The sequence below is a fragment of the Mesoplodon mirus genome (assembly GCF_964341445.2).
Source record: "Mesoplodon mirus genome assembly, chromosome: 3".
NCBI lineage: Eukaryota > Metazoa > Chordata > Mammalia > Artiodactyla > Ziphiidae > Mesoplodon > Mesoplodon mirus.
The window spans coordinates 167,032,869-167,055,205 of NC_138978.1; the positions used below are offsets into that span (position 1 = coordinate 167,032,869).

A 22,337-nucleotide genomic window follows, 5' to 3' on the forward strand; every position below is an offset into this window, starting at 1 on the left:
AGAAGAACAAAAACATCCCAAAGTTAGCAGAAGGAAAGAAATCATAAAAATCAGATCAGAAATAAATGAAAAAGAAATGAAGGAAACGATAGCAAAGATCAATAAAACTAAAAGCTGGTTCTTTGAGAAGATAAACAAAATTGATAAACCATTAGCCAGACTCATCAAGAAAAAAAGGGAGAAGACTCAAATCAATAGAATTAGAAATGAAAAAGGAGAAGTAACAACTGACACTACAGAAATACAAAAGATCATGAGAGATTACTATAAGCAACTCTATGCCAATAAAATGGACAACCTGGAAGAAATGGACAAATTCTTAGAAATGCACAACCTGCCAAGACTGAATCAGGAAGAAATAGAAAATATGAACAGACCAATCACAAGCACTGAAATTGAAACTGTGATAAAAAATCTTCCAACAAACAAAAGCCCAGGACCAGATGGCTTCACAGGCGAATTCTATCAAGCATTTAGAGAAGAGCTAACACCTATCCTTCTCAAACTCTTCCAAAATATAGCAGAGGGAGGAACACTCCCAAACTCATTCTACGAGGCCACCATCACCTTGATACCAAAACCAGGCAAGGATGTCACAAAGAAAGAAAACTACAGGCCAATATCACTGATGAACATAGATGCAAAAATCCTCAACAAAATACTAGCAAACAGAATCCAACAGCACATTAAAAGGATCATACACCATGATCAAGTGGGGTTTATTCCAGGAATGCAAGGATTCTTCAATATACGCAAATCAATCAACGTGATACACCATATTAACAAACTGAAGGAGAAAAACCATATGATCATCTCAATAGATGCAGAGAACGCTTTCGACAAAATTCAACACCCATTTATGATAAAAACCCTGCAGAAAGTAGGCATAGAGGGAACTTTCCTCAACATAATAAAGGCCATATATGACAAACCCACAGCCAGCATCGTCCTCAATGGTGAAAAACTGAAACCATTTCCACTAAGATCAGGAACTAGACAAGGTTGCCCACTTTCACCACTCTTATTCAACCTAGTTTTGGAAGTTTTAGCCACAGCAATCAGAGAAGAAAAGGAAATAAAAGGAATCCAAATTGGAAAAGAAGAAGTAAAGCTGTCACTGTTTGCAGATGACATGATACTATACATAGAGAATCCAAAAGATGCTACCAGAAAACTACTAGAGTTAATCAATGAATTTGGTAAAGTTGCAGGATACAAAATTAATGCACAGAAATCTCTGGCATTCCTATATACTGATGATGAAAAATCTGAAAGTGAAATCAAGGAAACACTCCCATTTACCATTGCAACAAAAAGAATAAAATATCTAGGAATAAACCTACCTAAGGAGACAAAAGACCTGTATGCAGAAAATTATAAGACACTGATGAAGGACATTAAAGATGATACAAATAGATGGAGAGATGTACCATGTTCTTGGATTGGAAGAATCAACATTGTGAAAATGACTCTACTACCCAAAGCAATCTACAGGTTCAATGCAATCCCTATCAAACTACCACTGGCATTTTTCACAGAACTAGAACAAAAAATTTCACAATTTGTATGGAAACACAAAAGACCCCGAATAGCCAAAGCAATCTTGAGAACGAAAAATGGAGCTGGAGGAATCAGGCTCCCTGACTTCAGACTATACTACAAAGCTACAGTAATCAAGACAGTATGGTACTGGCACAAAAACAGAAAGATAGATCAATGGAACAGGATAGAAAGCCCAGAGTTAAACCCACGGACATATGGTCACCTTATCTTTGATAAAGGAGGCAGGAATGTACAGTGGAGAAAGGACAGTCTCTTCAATAAGTGGTGCTGGGAAAACTGGATAGGGACATGTAAAAGTATGAGATTAGATCACTCCCTAACACCATACACAAAAATAAGCTCAAAATGGATTAAAGACCTAAATGTAAGGCCAGACACTATCAAACTCTTAGAGGAAAACATAGGCAGAACACTCTATGACATAAATCACAGCAAGATCCTTTTGGACCCACCTCCTAGAGAAATGGAAATAAAGACAAAAATAAACACATGGGACCTAATGAAACTTAAAAGCTTTTGCACAGCAAAGGAAACCATAAACAAGACCAAAAGACAACCCTCAGAATGGGAGAAAATATTTGCAAATGAAGCAACTGACAAAGGATTAATCTCCAAAATTTATAAGCAGCTCATGCAGCTCAATAACAAAAAAACAAAGAACCCAATCCAAAAATGGGCAGAAGACCTAAATAGACATTTCTCCACAGAAGATATACAGACTGCCAACAAACACATGAAAGGATGCTCAACATCTTTACTCATTAGAGAAATGCAAATCAAAACTACAATGAGATATCATCTCACACCAGTCAGAATGGCCATCATCAAAAAATCTAGAAACAATAAATGCTGGAGAGGGTGTGGAAAAAAGGGAACACTCTTGCACTGCTGGTGGGAATGTGAATTGGTACAGCCGCTATGGAGAACGGTATGGAGGTTCCTTAAAAAACTACAAATAGAACTACCATATGACCCAGCAATCCCACTACTGGGCATATACCCTGAGAAAACCATAATTCAAAAAGAGACATGTACCAAAATGTTCATAGCAGCCCTATTTACAATAGCCCGGAGATGGAAACAACCTAAGTGTCCATCATCGGATGAATGGATAAAGAAGATGTGGCACATATATACAATGGAATATTACTCAGCCATAAAAAGAAATGAAATTGAGCTATTTGTAATGAGGTGGATAGACCTAGAGTCTGTCATACAGAGTGAAGTAAGTCAGAAAGAGAAAGACAAATACTGTATGCTGACACATATATATGGAATTTAAGAAAAAAAAAATGTCATGAAGAACGTAGGGGTAAGACAGGAATAAAGACACAGACCTACTAGAGAATGGACTTGAGGATATGGGGAGGGGGAAGGGTAAGCTGTGACAAAGTGAAAGAGCGGCATGGACATATATACACTACCAAACGTAAGGTAGATAGCTAGTGGGAAGCAGCCGCATAGCACAGGGAGATCAGCTTGGTGCCTTGTGACCGCCTGGAGGGGTGGGATAGGGAGGGTGGGAGGCAGACGCAAATGGGAGGGGATATGGAAACATATGTATATGTATAACTTATTAAATTTGTTATAAAGCAAAAAAATAAAATAAAATAAAATAAAATAAAATAAAAAAAAAAAAAAAAAAAAAAGAAAAAACACCTCGCCCTCAGAGAAGTATGCTCATATCTCTGTTTACAGAAGAGAAAACTAAACTCAAAGTGCTTAAGTGGATGTTGCCCAGACTGCACGCCAGTGCTAGTGAAGGAGGAAAAATTCTTTTTTTTTTTTGAGGGATAACTTTATGGGTTTTTTTTTTCATCTTACTATATCATTTTTTAAACATCTTTAATGGAGTATAATTGCTTTACAATGGTGTGTTAGTTTCTGCTTTATAACAAAGTGAATCAGCTATATGTATACATATATCCCCAAGGAGGCAAAACTCTTGGTGCATGTTTTCTGGTTTAGGAGAAAAATCAGGAAGTTATCATGATGATCTAGGGACATAAACAAGTCTGTAACTTGCTAACAGGCTGGGGGTATTGCGTTCTATCACATTTAGCACAGCTGGAATTTTCAGAGTATCCGAGAGACATGATTTTTAGTGTTTAATCCTAAGAGTGACTGAAAGCGACTAATTATTGTCAGAGTCTATGACATGGACCCTTTGGAGACAATGTAATTAGGGAAGAGAATGGAGAAGAGAGAGGGAAGAGGGCAGGAGAAAGAGTAAAGGAGAATAAGGTGGCTAGAGGTTTTAGGCCATCCACAACAGAAAGTCAAAGAAAGCCTGGATGAAAACCCTTTTAAACTCCTTTCATTGTTCTTAAATTATTCTAATTATTTTCCCCACATCATCTTTGAGTAGAGAGAAGGTGTCGTTTTCCTCCTCTGTATTTCCTAGCATAGCTTAATTAATACTTGATTGATTGAAAGATTGACTCATTTGAACCTGGAGTGAAATGGAGCTTTTTAATTTTCTTTCTGCTGAACCTGAAATAGAGCATATAGTAATTAGGAAAGGATCCCTTGTTATCAGAAAGTCCCAGCCACAATGAGCTCTCTGTAACTGAGCAAAAGGAAGGTAGATGATTATTTAGGAGCTGATAAAGCACACTCCCCACTCCCTTCTGCTTTCAGTGATATGGGAGTTTCTTGATCATTATTTCCTCCTTAAATGAGTTACTTGGCTGGAAGATCCGTCTGGATGGTGGGCTAAATGGTGGATAATTGTCATCAAAGTCTGGCCACAGGTGTGACTGATGGCCTCTTTTCTGTGCCTTTCATTGCCCCTGCTCTCTCTCCAATGACCTCAGTTGACTAATTTACTTTTTTTTTTTTTCAAGATCTCTTTTCTTTTAGGACCCTTGGGTTAACCAGCATGACTTCATTCATTCATTCAGGGACATTCCCGACTCTGAGTATCTACACAGAATAAGACAGGCAAGGGCCCAGTTCTCACTGAACTTATCTTCCAGAGCAGGAAGAGAGTCCATAAATGCGTACACTACAGTGACAAGAGCATCACGTGTGACTCCGAAACTTTAGAGTGGGAAGAACTACCAAGGCCATGAGACAGGATGGTGTGCTAGAGGTTGATGGGGGCTGGGCTTCTTAGATGACTTGGTCAATAAAGGCTTCGTGTTGAGGTAACATCTGTGGTTGCAAATGAGTGGAAATGCCTTTGTGTGGAACTCTGCATGTTAGGAAGCAGTCGGCCAGGCCAAGATCTGAGAGAAAATGTACCAGAGGGACAAACAAGGTCCTGAGGGGTGGACAGCTCTGAAGTAGGTGTGTCCAGGGCACAGCGAGTGAGAAGGGGTTACAGGATGAGATTAGAGATGGAGGCCGAGCCAGCTGATGGAAGCACTTGTGGGGTATTTTTATTCAATACTTTCCAGGCATTGGGAAGCCATGGGGGTGGGGAAGGGTGGGGGGGCTCGTGTGGGGAGAAGAGGCTATAAAGAGGGAAGAGTAGAACCAGAGAGACTGGTTAGGAGGCTGTGCAGTACTCCAGGTGAGGGGTTATAGTGACCTAGCCATGAAATGGACAGAAGTGGATAGATGCAGGATATATTCTGGAGATAGAAGGGATGAGACCAGCTGAGGGGTGGGAGTGGTATGAAGCAAGAGGGTTACATGAGTCTCCTGGGGCTACCGTGACAAAGTACCGCAGGCTGGGTGGCTTAAACAACAGAAATGTATTGCCTCACAGCTCTGGAGGCTAGAAATCCGAAATCAAGGCGTTGGCAGGGTTGGTTCCTTCTGAACCAAGAGCTTTCCTTCTGAAAGCCGTGAAGCAAGGATCTGTTCCAGGCCGCTCTCCTTGGCTTGTCAATGGCCATCTTCTCTAAATGCCCCTTCATTGCCTTCCCTCTGTGCAAGTCTACCTCTATGTCCAGATTTCCCCTTTTCATAAGGAAACCAGCCATATTGGATTATGGACCCACTTTACTCCAGTATGACCTCATCTTAACTAATTACATCTGCAAAACTGCTGTGTCCAACTAAGGTCATATTTTGAGATAGGGGTTAGGATTTTAACATATAAATATATCATATATATATACATATATATGATTCTTTGTGCTTTTCTGTATTCTTTTAATTTTTCAAAGAAAACAAGTAATTACAATGTAGTCAACAAGGGCTGTGACGGTAGGTTATTGGCTCCCTGAGAGCTCAGAAGAGAAAGAAATGGATTCAGGGAGGTCTGCAGGCAGAGGACTGACAGCCACAGAAGACCTCCCAGAGGAGGCTGGAAGGACAAGGAGTTTCCCCGTGAATGGACCAAGGGAAGAGGTGAGAAGACATTCCAGGCAGGTGGAACAGCACGTGCCAAAGAATGGCAGTGTGAGAGAGCAGGATGCTCGGGAGAATTTGAAGAAATGTGGCAACAAGGGTGGGGGTGGGAGACGAGGCTAGGGTGAGAGCAGAGACCAACAGCTCACAAGCGATTGGTCCCCCTTGCTAAGGAGTTGTGATGAGCATGCAAGCGACGGAGGGCCAAAGACGGGCTGAGCAGGGGGAGCATGACCCCATTTGGATTTTAGAAGATGAACTGAAGGAAGGAAAGCTAGAGAGAGGTCTGAGGGCTTGGACAAATGCAAGAACAACGAGTGTGAAGAGGAGGGTGCCTGTGCTCCTCGGGGTCCTTCCTCTGCTTCTCCACCCTCAGCCCTCTAGACTCATGCCACCAGAGCTGCCTGGCTTGAACCCTGCTCCACCTCCGGCGCTCTCGGGCTCCAGCTCTCTCCTAGACTATGCCCAGCTCTTTCCCACGGCGGGCCTTCGCCCTGCCGTTCCTGCCACCTGCGCACAACTGGACCCTTGTCATCCCTCCAACCTCAGTTCAAAGTGACCTCCTCAGAGGCCATGCCGACTGTTTGCTTTATAGCACCAACAGCGTGTCTTGGCTTCTTTGTTTGTGCACCTGTTTACTATCTGCCTTCTCCCTGCGGAAAGTAAGCAGCTTTACCATGTCTGCATCATTCATGACTATATATCCAGTGCCTGGGAAGGAACTGACACATACTAGGAGCTCCTTCAATGCACTGGCAGAAGGAAAGAAGGGAGAGAGGGAAGGAACAAAAAGACAGTTTGGTGTGGGGGAAGGATGGAGGCTCAGGTCCCACTCTGCCCAGTGACGTGAGATCCACGGCGGGTGAAAAGGCTGTATCCACACGCTCATAGCGCTGCTTCTGAGTGATGCCTATACATGTTTTAATTCTGAAAGGGTTGCTTTGAAAAAGAATGATGAGTGTAGTAACAGTCTCCTTACTACAGGAAAACTATAGAGAAAGGAGAAAAAAAAATGCCTTTTAAAGGAGACCGAAAGAATCAGTCATGACTCCAGAACCATCCCAAATTCTAAAAAGGCAAACAAAATCATCATTAGCTAAGAAGTCGAGGGTGTTTCTTTGGCCAGCCTATTCCTCTGGGGTCAAATAATAAAGGCACACATCTATGGCCAGGCGTAGCTCCAAGAGGCTCTACATCTACTGACTCATTTAGTTTTCACAACAGCCTACTATTATCAGCTCCATTTTATGAAGGAGGAAAGTGAGCCCCTGGGCTAAGTAACCTGCCCAATGTGATAGACTTAGCGAGTAGCAGCATCAGGATTCGAACCCAGGATATTTGGTCCCGGAACCGGCACTCCGAAGCACTTAGCTAAACCCCTCTTGGCTCAAAGCTGCACCACAGAAGAGTTGTTAAATGTATCACATATTTGTTATAATCGTTGCCAACGTTAGCTTTTTGTCACTTGTATGAGGTAGGATGGGCTAATTGCTATAGCGAATAATCCTTAAATCTCAGTGGCTTCCCCCAACAAAGGTTTCTTTCTCATTCATTCCACTGTTCACTGCGGTCAGCGAGGTGCTCTGCTAGCAATCATTCAGGAACATCTTCCATCTCTGCTGTCCCAGGGGCCCTGGAGTCCTCCCCTGGGCCCTTTGCATCTGGCCAGCCAGTGAGCAAGCAGAGAGAGAACGTGGAGGCCCTTGGGGGAGATTTCAGGAGCCAGGCCCACGTTCCTTTGGCCAGAACTCAGTCACACAGCTCCAGAGGTGTCAGGGGGCTGAGAGGCATAGACTAGCCTGAGCCCAGGATGAGGACATGGTGGGCATCTTGCCTAGTGCTGCTTCAGTAGTTACCTGTACAGACTTCTGTAGGGGAAACCTGGCAGGAGGGGTGCTGGGAGTCAGAAGACATTGGTTCTGGCCCTGAATCCACCAGTTGTCAACTGTGTGACCTCCAGCAAGTCACAGCTTCTTTTGGTCCCAGATTCCTTATCAATAAAGTGAGGGAACCCAACCAGATGACCCATCTCTGGATTCATCCAATTCAGAACGTCTACATGACAAAGCATCATTTTATTATTTTTAATAACCATGGTACCTTAATCGTTTCTGTACTGATGACCTATTTGTGCTTTTGTTCAAAATTGCAACCATAATTATAACATTGATTCTGAGGGAAAATACTATCTATTTTCTTCTAATCCTCAATATCTAGTTCCACACCATGTATGCATACTCTGGGGGGAAAAAAAGAGGATCCAATTTTGTATTTGGACTAGTTACTTGAAGCAATTAATTAAATTGGGGGGAAATACAGACATCTATTTCATCATGCCTTTTTAAGTTAGGTTTTAAGTTATAAGCGTAATATTCCACTAGCAGATTATTTTCTGTAATCTGACAATCTTTGTACAAAACAGTACTTACATCTATTAGAGGGCATCTGAGCGTGCCAGGTGAGCAAGGTGAAAATACATATCAAGAAAATACAAGAAATCAAGAAAATACATATCCAGAGCAGCAGAGTTACTAACTGCTGACTGAGGTTCCATCCGCGCCCTAGCTGCCAGAGAGCCTTGGTTTCTGAAGTGTGTGATATTGTAACCACAGGGATTTTGCAAGGACTGCAGGGTGGTTTTGGGAGCGGGGACAAGGTTTGGGCAGGCAGAGTGGAGACGCCTGGGGCTGAAAAAGAGGTTTTAAACCCTCAGGAGAGATGGCGAGAGTCAGGTAGAGCCTGTTGGATGGGATTCCTACTTTAGGAATATATCAGAGTTGGAGACCAGAGAGGAGACTAGGGCTAGAAGAAGAAGAGCAGAGCCCAGCCCAGAGACAGTCCTCATGTCCCTCCGCCTGACAGTGCTCTCACCGCATCCGCTGGAGAACACCCAAGTCAGGCACTGATCCCACCCAACGCCACCACCCTCACTCTGGTCCCAGTGCCATGTCCCCCGAACAGCTGCAGTCGTCTCCTCCCCCTCCTGCCCTTGCCAATCTGTTCTCTCTCACCCCAGTGACAGTGTTCTTTATGAAACACAGATCTATCCTGTCCCCTCCTTGCTTGAAATCCCATGGCCCTTACAGTACACACCAGCCATTGACATGGCTTAGCAGGCCCTGAAGGTGTAGGGCCACCTGCCTCGAGGGCTTCACGTCACCCCACTGTCACCCCCACTCACTGCTGCTGCGTCCAGCCACACTGTCCTTTCAGGTCCTTTGCAGGAGAAGCAACAGGTCCAATTGTTCATCTGAAAGAAACACAATGAACACATTATTTCCTGTGTTTCCAGACTTTGTGGGGGGGACAATTTATCATGTATTAACAATTGAACTCATTGCTTTAAATTTAGAGGCACTTCATCTGAAAAGGTATTGGAGAGTTGAAAGAAAACACATCATGCATGTTACTTGAAAGTGCTTTAGATAAGTTTAGTCTATGTCCTCGAGAGTTTTCAGACACCCTGACCACATGTTTGCTGTTTCTGTCATTCAGATCTTAGTGAAGCCATCCCCACCCAGAGCCTGCCCTGACTTCCCTGATGGGTATCACTCACTTTCACAGCATCCCGGGCTTCTCCTTCATAGCAACTATATACTTACACACCGGTCTGCGGGGTTCTTTGATGAGTGTTTGCTTCCCACACCAGACTTTGAGCAAAAAAGGGACAAGGATTGAGCCTGCCTGCTCCTGGATACCCAGGACCCAACACAGTTCCCAGTGTGTACCAGGTGCCGCATAAGTAGTCCCTGAAGGAATGACTGAGCAGACTCTGTCCTGATTGTCATTTCCTTTTCATCTCTTAATCCCCTCCAGGCCAGCTTGCTTATTCCTTCCCCTGTGCCGCTCCCATGCCCTTTACACAGAGTTTGACCACAGGACGCTTGATCACACTGTGCTTCTGCTATTTTTTTTTTTTTTTTTTTGCGGTATGCAGGCCTCTCACCGTTGTGGCCTCTCCCATTGCGGAGCACAGGCTCCGGACGTGCAGGCTCAGTGGCCATGGCTCACGGGCCTAGCCGCTCCGCGGCATGTGGGATCTTCCCAGACCGGGGCACGAACCCGTGTCCCCTGCATCGGCAGGCGGACTCTCAACCACTGTGCCACCAGGGAAGCCCTGCTTCTGCTATTTTTGTCTCTGCTTCTTACTAGACAGGGAGGAGCTCAGGATCTGAATGCACAGGGCCAGACACATAGTGGGTGTCCCGTGAATGTTTATTGCATTGAACTGTGACCTCCACGAGAGTAGCTCTGGCCCAGGTGCCCTGACTACACAAGAGCAAGAAGTAACACCCAAGGAGGCTCCCTGCAGCAGGCCCTGGTGCTGCTGTGTATGAAAATAAACCTCTTTCCCACCTCTCCTCGCCCATGATCCATCCATCCTCTCACTCAGCACATGGCTTCTGAGCTTACAGAAAAGGGTCATCAGCTCAACCTGCTCATTCAGCAGTTTTTGAACCTGATAATTGTCCAGAAACACTTGGGTTGTTTGTTATAGACATAAATTCCTGGGCATACCCTAGACCTACTGAATCAGGGTCTCCAGGAGTGTAACTCGGGAACCTGCATCCTTCAATCCCTTGGTGACACACTTGGTGACTCCCTTCCCTGGCCAGAAGGCCATCCTGCCGTCACCTGAGATCTCTGGGTGAGGAGATAAAGCAAGCACAGTGATGACCACAACACAAGGTACGGGCTCAATGGAACATTTGAGGAAAGGCCCAAGGGAAGGTCTTTGCCCCCAAGTTACAATTATGAGGTGGCCCCCCACACATACCCAGGAGTCTGCAGCTGCAGCAGAGGAATCTTCTAAGGCTCTGAGGGAAACCTAACCCTCCTGCTTCACCCCACCCCCTACAAGAAGGCCAAAGATTTAAACCATTTGGAAATCACTCTGGAGAAGGTTTCAGGGATTTCAATTGGGTGCCATCATGATCCTTATCATTAACATTTCTAGAAAGCATTTGCTATCCAACAGACACTATTCTTCAGCTTTACATGTATTATTTCACCTAATAGACAGAAATTACAAGAGGCCGGTGCAAAGTCGAAAGCCCTTCCCCCTTCTTGGGGAGCTCCAGAAGCAACAGCAGTCTGAGGGCCAGCCCTAGACACAACTCTGGAGCAGCTCTTGGCTCTCAGGGATGGATCAGACATCCCTGTGGCAGGAGCCATTCCAGTACACTTCTAGAGGTTCCAAAGCCTGGAGGGAAGCTGGGGCCTGCAGAGGGCTAGATGCTCTCCCCAGGTCTCACTTTATGAGCTCAACAGTCCTCCAGACACCATCAGATGTTCCCCAAGCAACCCTTTTCCATTCCTGTTGCTGGATGCCAGAGTCTAGAATTACAGCCACAGAACTGCAGACCAGTTCTAAGCAGGGAGGTCACCTGTGAAGCCCTTTTCATTTGAATGGCGGGGCAGGGGGTGTGTGTGTCCATGGTTCTCTGGCCATGAAGACTGGGCTACAGGTGAGGGATGGGGAAGAAGAGCTCAAGGCTAGAATTAGTCCACTGTTATGGGGAGATCACTCGCTATTTTATAGATTATGTTTTATAGTATTGTACAGTTTACGAAATGCATTAATCATATTGAGCTCTTAATCTTCACAACCTCATTACAAGGGAAGCTTATTAGCTTCATTTTGTAGCTGAAGTTCGGTAACTGGCCAAGGTCACAAGAGTTGACCCAGGGCTCAAACCCAGGTCTTCTGGCTCCAGGATCTGTGTTCTCCATCAACATCTCACATGCAGGCAGACAGATGCTTGTGGGAAGAAAGAATGGATAAGGACTCTCTCCCAGCTAGATACTACGAAGGATATAGAGGTGAATACTGCTCACTTTCAAGGAAACTGAAAGGACCTATTCCCCTCTTCTCCCTCCTCATAACCACCCCCACAACCACAATCAAGGTTGGTTAGCACCTGTTGTTGGTTTTACAAGAATAGATGAATTGTTTTTCAAACAGTGTGGGTGATACTTGAGAGCCAACCAAAGGATGGGGTCTCCCGAGAGCATTTCTAAGGCTCAAAGTGTGGCTCTTTTTGCAAAAACGTTCATAGAAGCTCTAACTTGTAATTCATACCACCGAGGAGATATTTGATTGTTTCCTGGAAATGCTAATAATGCAAAGCTCATAAATACTAATGAAACACTGTAGATGAGAAGAGCTCAGCAAGTAACGTGGGGGAGCCTAGAAGAGAATTCTTAGATTAAAAAAATATAAAGAATACCTTTTAATTGAACTTTCCCCAGACAGGGTTCCCAACTGTTAATGAATACTCCCTTTGGCTGTATGGAGAGTAGACTCAAATAAGTACCTTTAGGAATCCAGAAGTGAATTATGGACTTAGCTTTAGCTTGAAAAGAAATCTGTTTACTCACAGGCTATTTTAGGTGCCATGGGATGGATGAGTTTGAGACAAAGGTTGGGATGGGTGGGAGGGCCTGGAACATTGAAATAAAGACATAATTCAACTGCATGCTTTTACTTCATCCAACTAAGCATCCTAAGTTGGAATTTGCTTCTTCTATTTGCCTTTTGGCACGATCCCTCCATGATAGTAAGACCCCTGGAAGGTACAAGGCTCCATGATACCAGAAAGCTTATCTTTGTCGTTCATTCCTGAATCCTCAATACCTAACACAGCGTGTGGCACATATTAGGTGCTCAATAAATGTTTGCTAAATGGATGAAACATCTTCTCTTAAAACACCTACCAGAGGTTTTCAGATTCTGTTATCTTTTCCGGAAGGGCAGCTCTGATCACAACATCCTCCTGTTATAAAGCCTCCCAAATAAACACACCCTATGAAGGGCCCCTCTACCTTGGCCACAGTCTACAGTCTTTCTCTCTCCCACCCTGAGCTCCAGGCTCACCAGAAGGCCCCTCGTTCTCCTACTGATGTTCTAGAAGTTTCACGGCCTGGAATCTTTGAACATCCTTTTCACACGTTTTTCTGTCAAGATCCTACTCATCTCTTAAGATGCTCCATTCTCAAGTGGCTCTACTTTTATGAAACTGCCCTAATATTCTCCAAGGGCTTGAGGCCCTTCTCTCTCCCTGGCTGAACCCAAGAGTGGACTCTGATTCACATATGCTCCCCACAGAGACCAGCACGACCCCTGGCACAGCAAAGTGTGTCAGCAAGTGTTGTTTGCTGCTGTCTAATTGAATCACAGAAATGCAGTGCAAGGAGCATCTGGTCCCCGAAAGTGTACATGTAGGGTCAGGTTAGAGAAAAGCACCTGACAACAGAGCAGAAAAATCCCTCTGGATGGGCCAAAGAATACTGGGCCATACAAGGCTGAGGTCAAAGCAAAGGTTATAGCAAAGGGAGAAGGAGAACCCAGAGGAGAGGCAGGTGGTGTGAGAAGGAGCAAGCAGCGAAGTGGCCCCTCTGAGGGGCTGTGGGGAGACCAAGGGTGGTTTTCCTCTATAAAAAGCCTGTATGTTTGCTGGTGTGTGGCAGGTCCATGGCGTGAGATGTTCCCAGACACTCAGAGGGGCTCAGGCAAAGCCTCCAGCAAGGAGACATAACTTCTCAGGATGCTCTCCTTTGTTGCATGTTGAATTTAAGTTCAGGTGCCATATGCTTTCTATAAACCTTCTCTTGGGTGGGACTGGATTTTTACTGTATGTATCTTCATGCATTTGTGAGGTGTCTGACAATGGGAAATAAATCTCTTGGTAGTCTTCTTCTGCAACAGATGGGGATAAATGTTTCAGTCAACCTGAGGGATAGCAAAGGATTGTAAGATTCTATAAATTCTGGACTACTTGCCAAAAATGGGTTAATTCCACACGAAAGAATAGGAGGCCCAGAGCAACACCTGTGAACGGCTCACCCCTTGGGGATCAGGAGCCAAACCTCCCAGAATCCATAAGGCCAGCTCTGCCACTCCCTCACTGTGTGACCTGTGCCTCCGTCTCTTCAGCTGTAGGATGGGGGGAATAACTGTACCTCTTTCATAAGGTTGTGCTGAAGACTAAATGAGTTGATAGGTGCAAAGTGCCTAGAACAGTGCCTGGCATATAATAAGTGCCAGCTTACAGCATGATGTCAGGCTCCATGGGCCAAATGGCACAGGTACCAATTTATACAATTGCATAAACTATAAATAATGTTATGAGGGGATAGGTCCACATGCCTGCAGACCAGGACGGAGATCCTGGGCATGCCTGGATGGATACATGGGCACTGGGTACGTAGGACACTTATAGAGTGTGTTATCCAAGGAATTAGACCCCCAAGGACAACCGCTAGGACACCACGTGTAACACACCACCCAGGTGTGTAACACACACATTTATGCTCCAGTGCAGGACAACCCAATGAAGCCCAGACTTCAAAATGATTCTGGACCCAGGTCCCCCAGTGCTTCCCTCCATTCACAATGCACCATCCCATTGCTCACTTAAAAGATAATTTACATGAAGGTGACTTAGAAAAGTATCAAATAAAATACAAATATAAAGTCACCATCCTTAGTTTTTCTGCTTGCCCAGCAGCCTTAGGAGAGTGCTGGACCCATTGTTCAGAGGTCTGGGTGTTTATCACAGCTCTGTGTGTCCTCAAACATGTCACCTCAACACTATGGGCCTCAGATTCTGCATCTTTAAGTGAGAGAGCAGTGGTCAGGATGATTTATAAGGTCTACAGCCTGGGCAATGTCTTTTTTATTTTCCTGAGCAATGTCTTAGGCCAAGAGGTCTCTTCAATTTCTTTGAATTATCCCTGTCCTCCAAGTCTTGTTTAGACCCAAGAACCTGTGGATTCCAGAACTGAAGTCATCCCCGTTTCCAAGCACCATCACTCATCAGCCTGCAAAACTCTTTCCACTGCAAAGAAAGGGAACAGGCAGGGAAGGAGACTTGGGAATCTTTGGCTGGGGGACAGAAAGCAGAGACAAGGGTAATGAGGGAGAGGAAGGTAGAAACAGAGAGAACTGGTTTCCCACCCAAAGCACGATAAGTCCTTGCCAGGCATAGGAGTGGGGTATAAGGAGGGGGGAGACACGGAGCAGGGAAGAGAGCATGAAGGGACAGCAAGGAAGGCAGGAGTGAGGCAGGATGAGGACTGATGACCTCCTAGCCTGGGGAGGTCCAAGTCCCCTATGACAGCCAGCAAGACTTGGACATTCTATCTTGTGCTTAAGCTTTAATTAGTGTTGAAAATGGCAAGTTCATAGAAGGTCAGATATGGAGCTGTCCTGTGGAGAGTATGTATTCAACACCTTTCAGGTGAGCTGCAGTGGAGAACTGCTCCTGTAGAGGGTCCAGGGAGCCAACCCCTTAACCAGAACACTGTGAATACACACATTGATTTATTTATCTGACAATTGCAGGGCACTTACTATGTGCCAGGTCTGATATGCTATTAACTTTTATATCCTAAGCCCCAGACAGTTGTACACAGAAAGAATGAGTTAATACTTCATTGACTAAATCCATGTGTTTATCTTGTTTACAGAGTCTCAATACAATTTCAGTGAACTCCAGAAACCTTTGATTTCCTCCCATTTCCTAAGCCTAAAATCAATGATGTTATTAAAAATCACAGACCATTCCCACTGCGTATCTCTTAAATTATCTGTTTTTCTCTCTTTAGGTGCTATCCGTGGCATGCCCAAACCCAAAGCTGATAGAGGAATAAGTTACAAGTGGGCAATTCTGCAACCTGTCACGCCCAGGCCTTGCTGGTGAGCTGAGAGGCTCCTCTGGTCCCATCTAGCCAAGCATCATGGAGAAAATCAGCACCTTCTTTAGCACCATCTGGGACACCATCTCGGCCAAACACCAAGAGGGCCTCTTCAACAGCATCTGTCTAGGCATCCTCCTGGGGCTGCCCCTACTGGTGATCATCACCCTCCTCTTCATCTGTTGCCACTGCTGCTGGAGCCGGGCAGGCAAAAGTGGCCAACAGCCAGAGCGAAACAAGGGGAAGAAGAAGAAGAAAAAGAAGAAGGCTGAAGAAGACCTCTGGATCTCCGCTCAGCCCAAGCTTCTCCAGATGGAAAAGAGGCCATCACTGCCCGTCTAGTTAGACAGGAGGCAGAAGTGTCCTCCCCTGGGGGCTCAGCTGCCTTCCAACCACACACAGGGTAGGGAGGAGAAATCCCTGAAGTGATGCACTCACATCCACAGAGGAGCTACTCAACCAAGGGGCAAACCTCAGACTGAGTATCCCCACGGAGGGCATTCCCGGGGGACACGTCGACCAGTCTCGGGTGCTGTCTCTGTGTGTCCAGTGGCAAAGCTCTTTACTACAGACTCAGGCATGCCTTCCACCCACCTCTGGCACATTCCATATGCAAAAGCACAAGGGACATTTATCCATACATCTTGACATATCTCCCAAATGCACACCACACACACACACACACACACACACGCAAATTCAGGCAGCAGGTACCTGGACAAGTATATACTGTTCATCAAATGGTCACAGAATGTCTACTTTGTACAAGGCACTAAACAAGGCAGTACATTATCTGCTCTTGGAAAAACATCTCATAGGAAAGCCTGGCAGAGCCAGGCACACATGCGCCATTACATAACTAGACAAGAGGCCTACACACTGTCAGTGCCATACACCACTCAGGTTAGAGATGTATGCTTTTCTGTTCCCATCCCTACATAGCCCTTTACTGCGGATCTTCATATTAGGACATTCCAGCAACCTGGTACAGTCCCCGTTCCTGTATATTGAAGTTCCTGTGCTTCTGACCTCTCACCTGGGAGGAAAAGTTTAAAGTGTGATGGATCAAAATTCATCGAAAGCTATCGTCTTGCACATCATGACAAGGTCCTCAACACCATGGATGGGTGTTTAATGTAGTCCAAGACCTCTCTTTGAGATGCTACCCTCAGAACCACTCAGCAAGGCTCCCTTCTCCAAGCGAGGACAAACGGCTCCTGGTCGCAACCGCTAGAAGGCTATGGAGACTGGGTGTACGCCATCCACTTCAGTGGACTACCGTTGTGTACCTGTGCAATGTATGTTTCACAGATGGGAAGCGGATGCTACCCCTGAGCGAGTGATCCCCTATGAAACCAAAGGTTTTCAGCAGGGAAGGAATTAAGACAATCACAGGTACAGTCTCACAGAAGGCACACTGGAAACAATTTCATAAGGCTGTCATGGATGTATGGTATGTTGCAGATGGGATGCAGAAGTTAGAGTTTAAATGAAAGTAGGACGAAGCTATACAGAGGTTGATCAATATTTATTTTGAAGCTCAGGCAAGTGCCTTGCACACAGTCGGTACTCACAACTGTCTGTGGATGCTGTCGGATATGTGATGATGTTAAGGGTAAACTTGTAACACCTCCCCAATTCCCCCAAGTGACCTTCTCTTCTAAGTGAGCCCACTAATTGCTGCAACAGATGGAAGTTGGGTATTGAATTCTGCAGGAGGAGGGTGCATGCAGGACCAAGGGTCAGGTTGACAAGCGTGCCCTGAGAGCCATGAGGACACGTAAGCTAGGTCCGCGGTGAGTTGAGGAGAGTGTCTTCCCACCAGGCTGAGGTTGGGGGGGGGGGCGAATTAATCCACTCATAGGGTGAACTGGTTGGTATTTTGATTGTATTGTGACCATATCACAAAGATGGATAATTTCCAACTTGGGAGCAGTTTGGGCTCTAAAAGTTCATTTGCAAGTCTGCTGGGTAGCTCTCTTAAAATATTTTCCCACGGAAGCTCTTCTAAATGGTGGTGAAATTGCAATTTAATTAACAATGTAGCTAAACTATGATATTTATAGAAGCAAAAGCTAAATTCTGAAAGATGGTGTTCATGGAAAAATGTATTCTATTTGTTCACTTGGGCTAGCTGGTACTCAACTGCCCTCCAGGTAAAGTCCAGGTCTAGTCCTATGGAAGGGAGGTGTCTGGTAGCGACTGCTGCACCAAGGTCTTCTGACAGATGAGCCTGTGAAGCATAATTCAGGCCTGCTTATATTTTAAAACCAGTCACGTTCACCCTCTCACCCTAAGTGGCCTTAGATACCCTGGGCACTCAGGCTCCTTATGCATAAACCTCTTTGACCAGAGAAAGAAGCACCCTCTGATGCTCTGTCCACTTGTCGTGGAGCATCTGGCTGCCCCCTTCACATCCCAGGATGACCTGTCTTCTCCCCACACAACATGCGTGTGACTCCCCACATACCCCGCTGCCCAGCAGGGTGAGTTGCTCTTTCAGTCTCCAACTCCCAGCCCCCCTGAAATGGATGACTTGGGGGAGACGTGGAAGCTGATGGCCGAGACTGGTGTCAGATATAATCTAGGAGAGAGGATCTCCGGGATCAGGGACTGCACAAGTGCCACGGTTGCCTTGACAACCGGCTGCTAGTTTGAATTAAGAGAGCAGTCGGTCGTCATTGCCGTGCGTGACAAGGCCTCTGTCTCCAGGGGCAGCGACCCACTGTCTCCTCACAGAATGGACCTGCTCTACGTCCAGGTATGAAACACCCAGAAACACACTTCTCAGTTGCTTCTGTACCCAGGTTTAGAGACCCAAACCCTGAAAGAGGCTTATCTTTTTCCCACCCAACCTCCCCGAAAACCTTCACTGGAGTACCCAGAATAGTCCCGGAGTGTGATACGCCTGCAAATGTTTGTTGAATACGTGGGTGCGTGAAAGGAGCTCAAAGCAATAATTGGAGTCCACTACCTTTTCTTCCCACTTCGTTCTCATCTTTCTCTCCCCCGTTTTCTTCTCTTATTCCCCCCCTCTCTGGGCACCACCCCAGCTCCATTCCTCTATCCCTCTCCATCTTTACTCCTTCTTCCCAGCCTCTGTCCCAGAACTGCCACTGGCAGCCAGGGGTGCCTCAGGACTGGAGCCCGCTTGGCCCATCTTGGGGAGGTTAAGCTAACAGAAGGCAAAAAGGATGGTAAAGAAGAGGCCTCCTAAACCAGCCCAGGCTGGGGGAGGAGCCCCCAGGCCCAGGACTTTTGAATGGTCAGAAGAGGTCTTTCTCCCACTGCTTAACGGATTCGCTTTGGGTTTCTTGGGGGGAGGGGAAGATGTAGAAAAAAGGGCAGTTACCTCTTCAGGAAGAATACAAATGGTCCAAGTTGTATAGTATTTGTCAGTATTTTTTTTTTTCCTGGAAAATTCAAACACACCAAGAGAAGAACTTATTTAAATAAAATACTTTGAAAATGAAAAGCCACGCCTGGCCTCCTTACTTATGGAATCAGATAGTTATTTTCTTGACATTGGAGATTACCGTCTCCCAGACATCACTCAGAATGCTCTGGGACACCAAACACCCAGCCATCCCCAGGCACTGCCTTCCCCGGCAGAGTCAGAGGTCCAACGACCAGGGATGAACTCTCGCACCACTGCCTGCAGAGCGGACACCTCGAAGACTAGGCACCCTCAGAGGTGCCAGCTGCGGGAAAACACACTGATGTTCCTTGGCAACACGTAGAGAACGTTCCCATCAAGGAGGTCAATCAATGTCATCTTAAAGGAAAAAGGGGGAAATAGCGAAGACTAAGTAAAAACAGACTTCTGAGTTAAATACGGTGCTGGAACGGGGAGAGACCAAAAGCTTCCATAGTAGCTGCAAGGGAGACAGACAGATAAATAGAGGAGAGTAGGTGGACGATACAGAAATAGAGACAGACAGACACACACGTGTACGAATGTATAAATATATATCTTTTTCAAGTCGGCCATAGCTTTGCATTGGTTAAGAAATGTAATGAGTTAGATGCTCCTGATTCCTCCCTTGATGATGCTAAGCTGTCATCAAAGCAGAAACTATCTAGAGCAGTGCTGTCCAATAGAAAGAACTAGGAATGATGGGAATCTTCCTACCCTGTCCAATAGGGTACCATTAGCCATATATGGCTATTTAAATTAATTAAAATTAAATAAAGTTAAAGGTCCAGTAGCTGAGTTACACCAGCCACATTTCACTTGCTCAACGACCACACACGGTTGGTGGCTACCATCTTGGAGAACATGGGCCAAGAAGCTTGTGGGGGGGAGGGGTCAAACACGCTTGCAAAGTACCACGTTTACTGCACTTCAAGCACCTAGGCAGCCCCGAGCCTCATCTCTTCTGAGGCAGGCTGATTATTCCTGTACCTGTACTTGATCCCTGGGCTCCCTTCCCCATCACCACACATCCCATCACCAACTGAGGACAGAGACCCTTCACTCAGCTCTCTGACCCTTCCTCCAGGACTTCTAAAACTTTCCACCCTAGAGAAAGGAACGTTGCCCAGACAGCATCTGGGGCAGAGGCAGCTGCTGCACACCTGAGCGGATGCCAGAGCTCAATGCCATCAGCTCCACCTGCCCAGGCTCAGCCCTGACCTTGGGGGTGTGAATGTAAATCTGGACGATGCTATGAGCATTCTCAACTCACCAGAACACTCGGCACTGACCTCTTGCCCTTTGCCCTTAGTATTATTCCCAGATTCTAAGTCACAGGATTACAAGATTGAAGAGTCCCTTTAACACAGCTTGCAGTCTCTGCCATAGGTTCAAAGGGATGTTTTCAAATACCTGTGATACTTCATTCAGGAACAGCCATGCGTGCAGGTATCTAACTCCCTCTTGAGGCTATTTATTCCATTAACATTCTTTTTTATAAATTTATTTATTTATTTTTGACTGCATTGGGTCTTCACTGCTGCGCTTGGGCTTTCTCTAGTTGCAGAGAGTGGGGGCTTCTCTTCGTTGTGGTGTGTGGGCTTCTCACTGCGGTGGATTCTCTTGTTGCAGAGCACGGGCTCTAGGCACACGGGCTTCAGTAGTTGTGGCTCATGGGCTCAGCAGTTGTGGCTCATGGGCTCAGTTGTTGTGGCTCGTGGGCTCTAGAGCACAGGCTCAGTAGTTGTGGCACACAGGCTTAGTTGCTCCGCGGCATGTGGGATCTTCCCGGACCAGGGATCAAACCCATGTCCCCTGCATTGGCAGGCAGATTCTTAACCACTGCGCCACCAGGAAAGTCCCCCCTTTAACATTTTTAATTCTAGTATGTGCCAAGCACATCAGGTGGCAGCAATATAAAGTCATCTGGAGGGGCTCACAGCCTGTCTGTGGGAACAGACAAGCAAAGAGACCATTATAATACGGTATGGTCACTGCTTCCAAAGAGGGAAGTTTCAAAGCTGGAGTCAGGGCAGGCTGTGGGGAGATGGGGGGCGTCACTCAGAAGCTGTCCCCCAGAAGAGAGCTGCAGAGGAGGCAACTGGGAAAGGAGGGTACCATTTGCATCTGCATACAACCTGAAAGTGCAGCCTGGTGAGGACCACTGTAAGTGTGGGAAGCTAGGACTGCAGTTGTCCAGACTCTGAGGCTAACTCCAACTCCCACTGTTGTGTAATTTAGGCCCAGGACTTAATCTCCGTGTAGAATTAATGACAGTACCTATCTCACAGGGATGAGAGGATTAAATGAGATAATGCATACAAGCATTTAGCACAGGGCCTGGCTTACTATAAGTGCTCAGTAAATGTTCATTATTATTAAGGACAGAAGGAAGATCATGAGAGAGTTGTGTCCTCGAAGTCAAAGGAGAAGAAACTTTCAAGAAGAAAGCCAGAGTCTGTAGAGTCAGATGGTGCAGACAGGCCAAATGAGATAGGGACTGAAAATAATGTACATCTTCTATTCCCACTGATGTAATACGTTCCTTAATTTCACCACACACTGCACTGTCCACAGTATTATTAATACTCTTTGAATTAAGGGCTCCCAATTTACAGTATGTGACAGGTGAACTTCTTAAGTAGCTATCCCGCCTCACCTCAAGCCACCCTAGGGTGACAGTGCCTCCTGGTGGCCAGATCAGGAGAGAGTTTGAGTCAACATCTTTTTCACCTTACAACAGTGTTTGCCTTAGAACATCAATCCTATGTCACAGGTCCTCAAACTAAATGTGCTAAAGACTCACTGTGTTTTATGTGATAGTCACAAACCTGTCAGGGTCAACGATGCCACGCTCATTTGCTACATAAGGGATTTTCATAACCCTAAGTCTTAGTTGCTGTTAAAACATATTTCTGGTGAAGTAGTCCAGATTTTACATCACTGCCTAGGAAAGCTTCCCTAAGTACACAAGTTTTCCCATCACAACAATATCAGACTGTATGGCAACCATGTTCCTGTGTTCCCAGCACTCTAGCCCATTCTCACCCACATTAGCCATTATGAGGCCAGAATTCTAACTGTCTTATTCAGCACTGTATCTCCAGTTCCTAGCATGGAGCCTGGTGCATACTATATGCTAAATAAATGCATTGATCAGGGGAAAAAAAGAAAGAGAATCACTGGGTGTTTCTTACAAGTGCAGAGACCCAGTCCCCCTCTGCCCTTCTGCTGGATTTGTTACATCTTGGATGAGACCAGACAAGCTGCTCTTCTAACAAAAACTCTAGGTAAATGACAGTGGTCTCTGAACCATACCTTGACAAATATTGATATTATCTAGATATTCAGAAACCAA

At 45.7% G+C, this 22,337-nt stretch overlaps 1 protein-coding gene across 2 annotated transcripts in view; it reads left to right on the plus strand.

Moving 5' to 3' along the window:
- Positions 1-19,039, plus strand: part of KIAA0040 — a 41,872-nt gene extending 22,833 nt beyond the window's left edge. For both annotated transcript variants that reach the window (XM_082613244.1, XM_082613243.1), the window contains one exon: positions 15,475-19,039. In XM_082613244.1, the coding sequence (XP_082469370.1) occupies positions 15,607-15,906 (300 nt within the window). In that variant the 5' untranslated portion in view covers positions 15,475-15,606 and the 3' untranslated portion in view covers positions 15,907-19,039. The remainder of the gene's footprint in view (positions 1-15,474) is intronic.
- Positions 19,040-22,337: the final 3,298 nt, after the last annotated feature.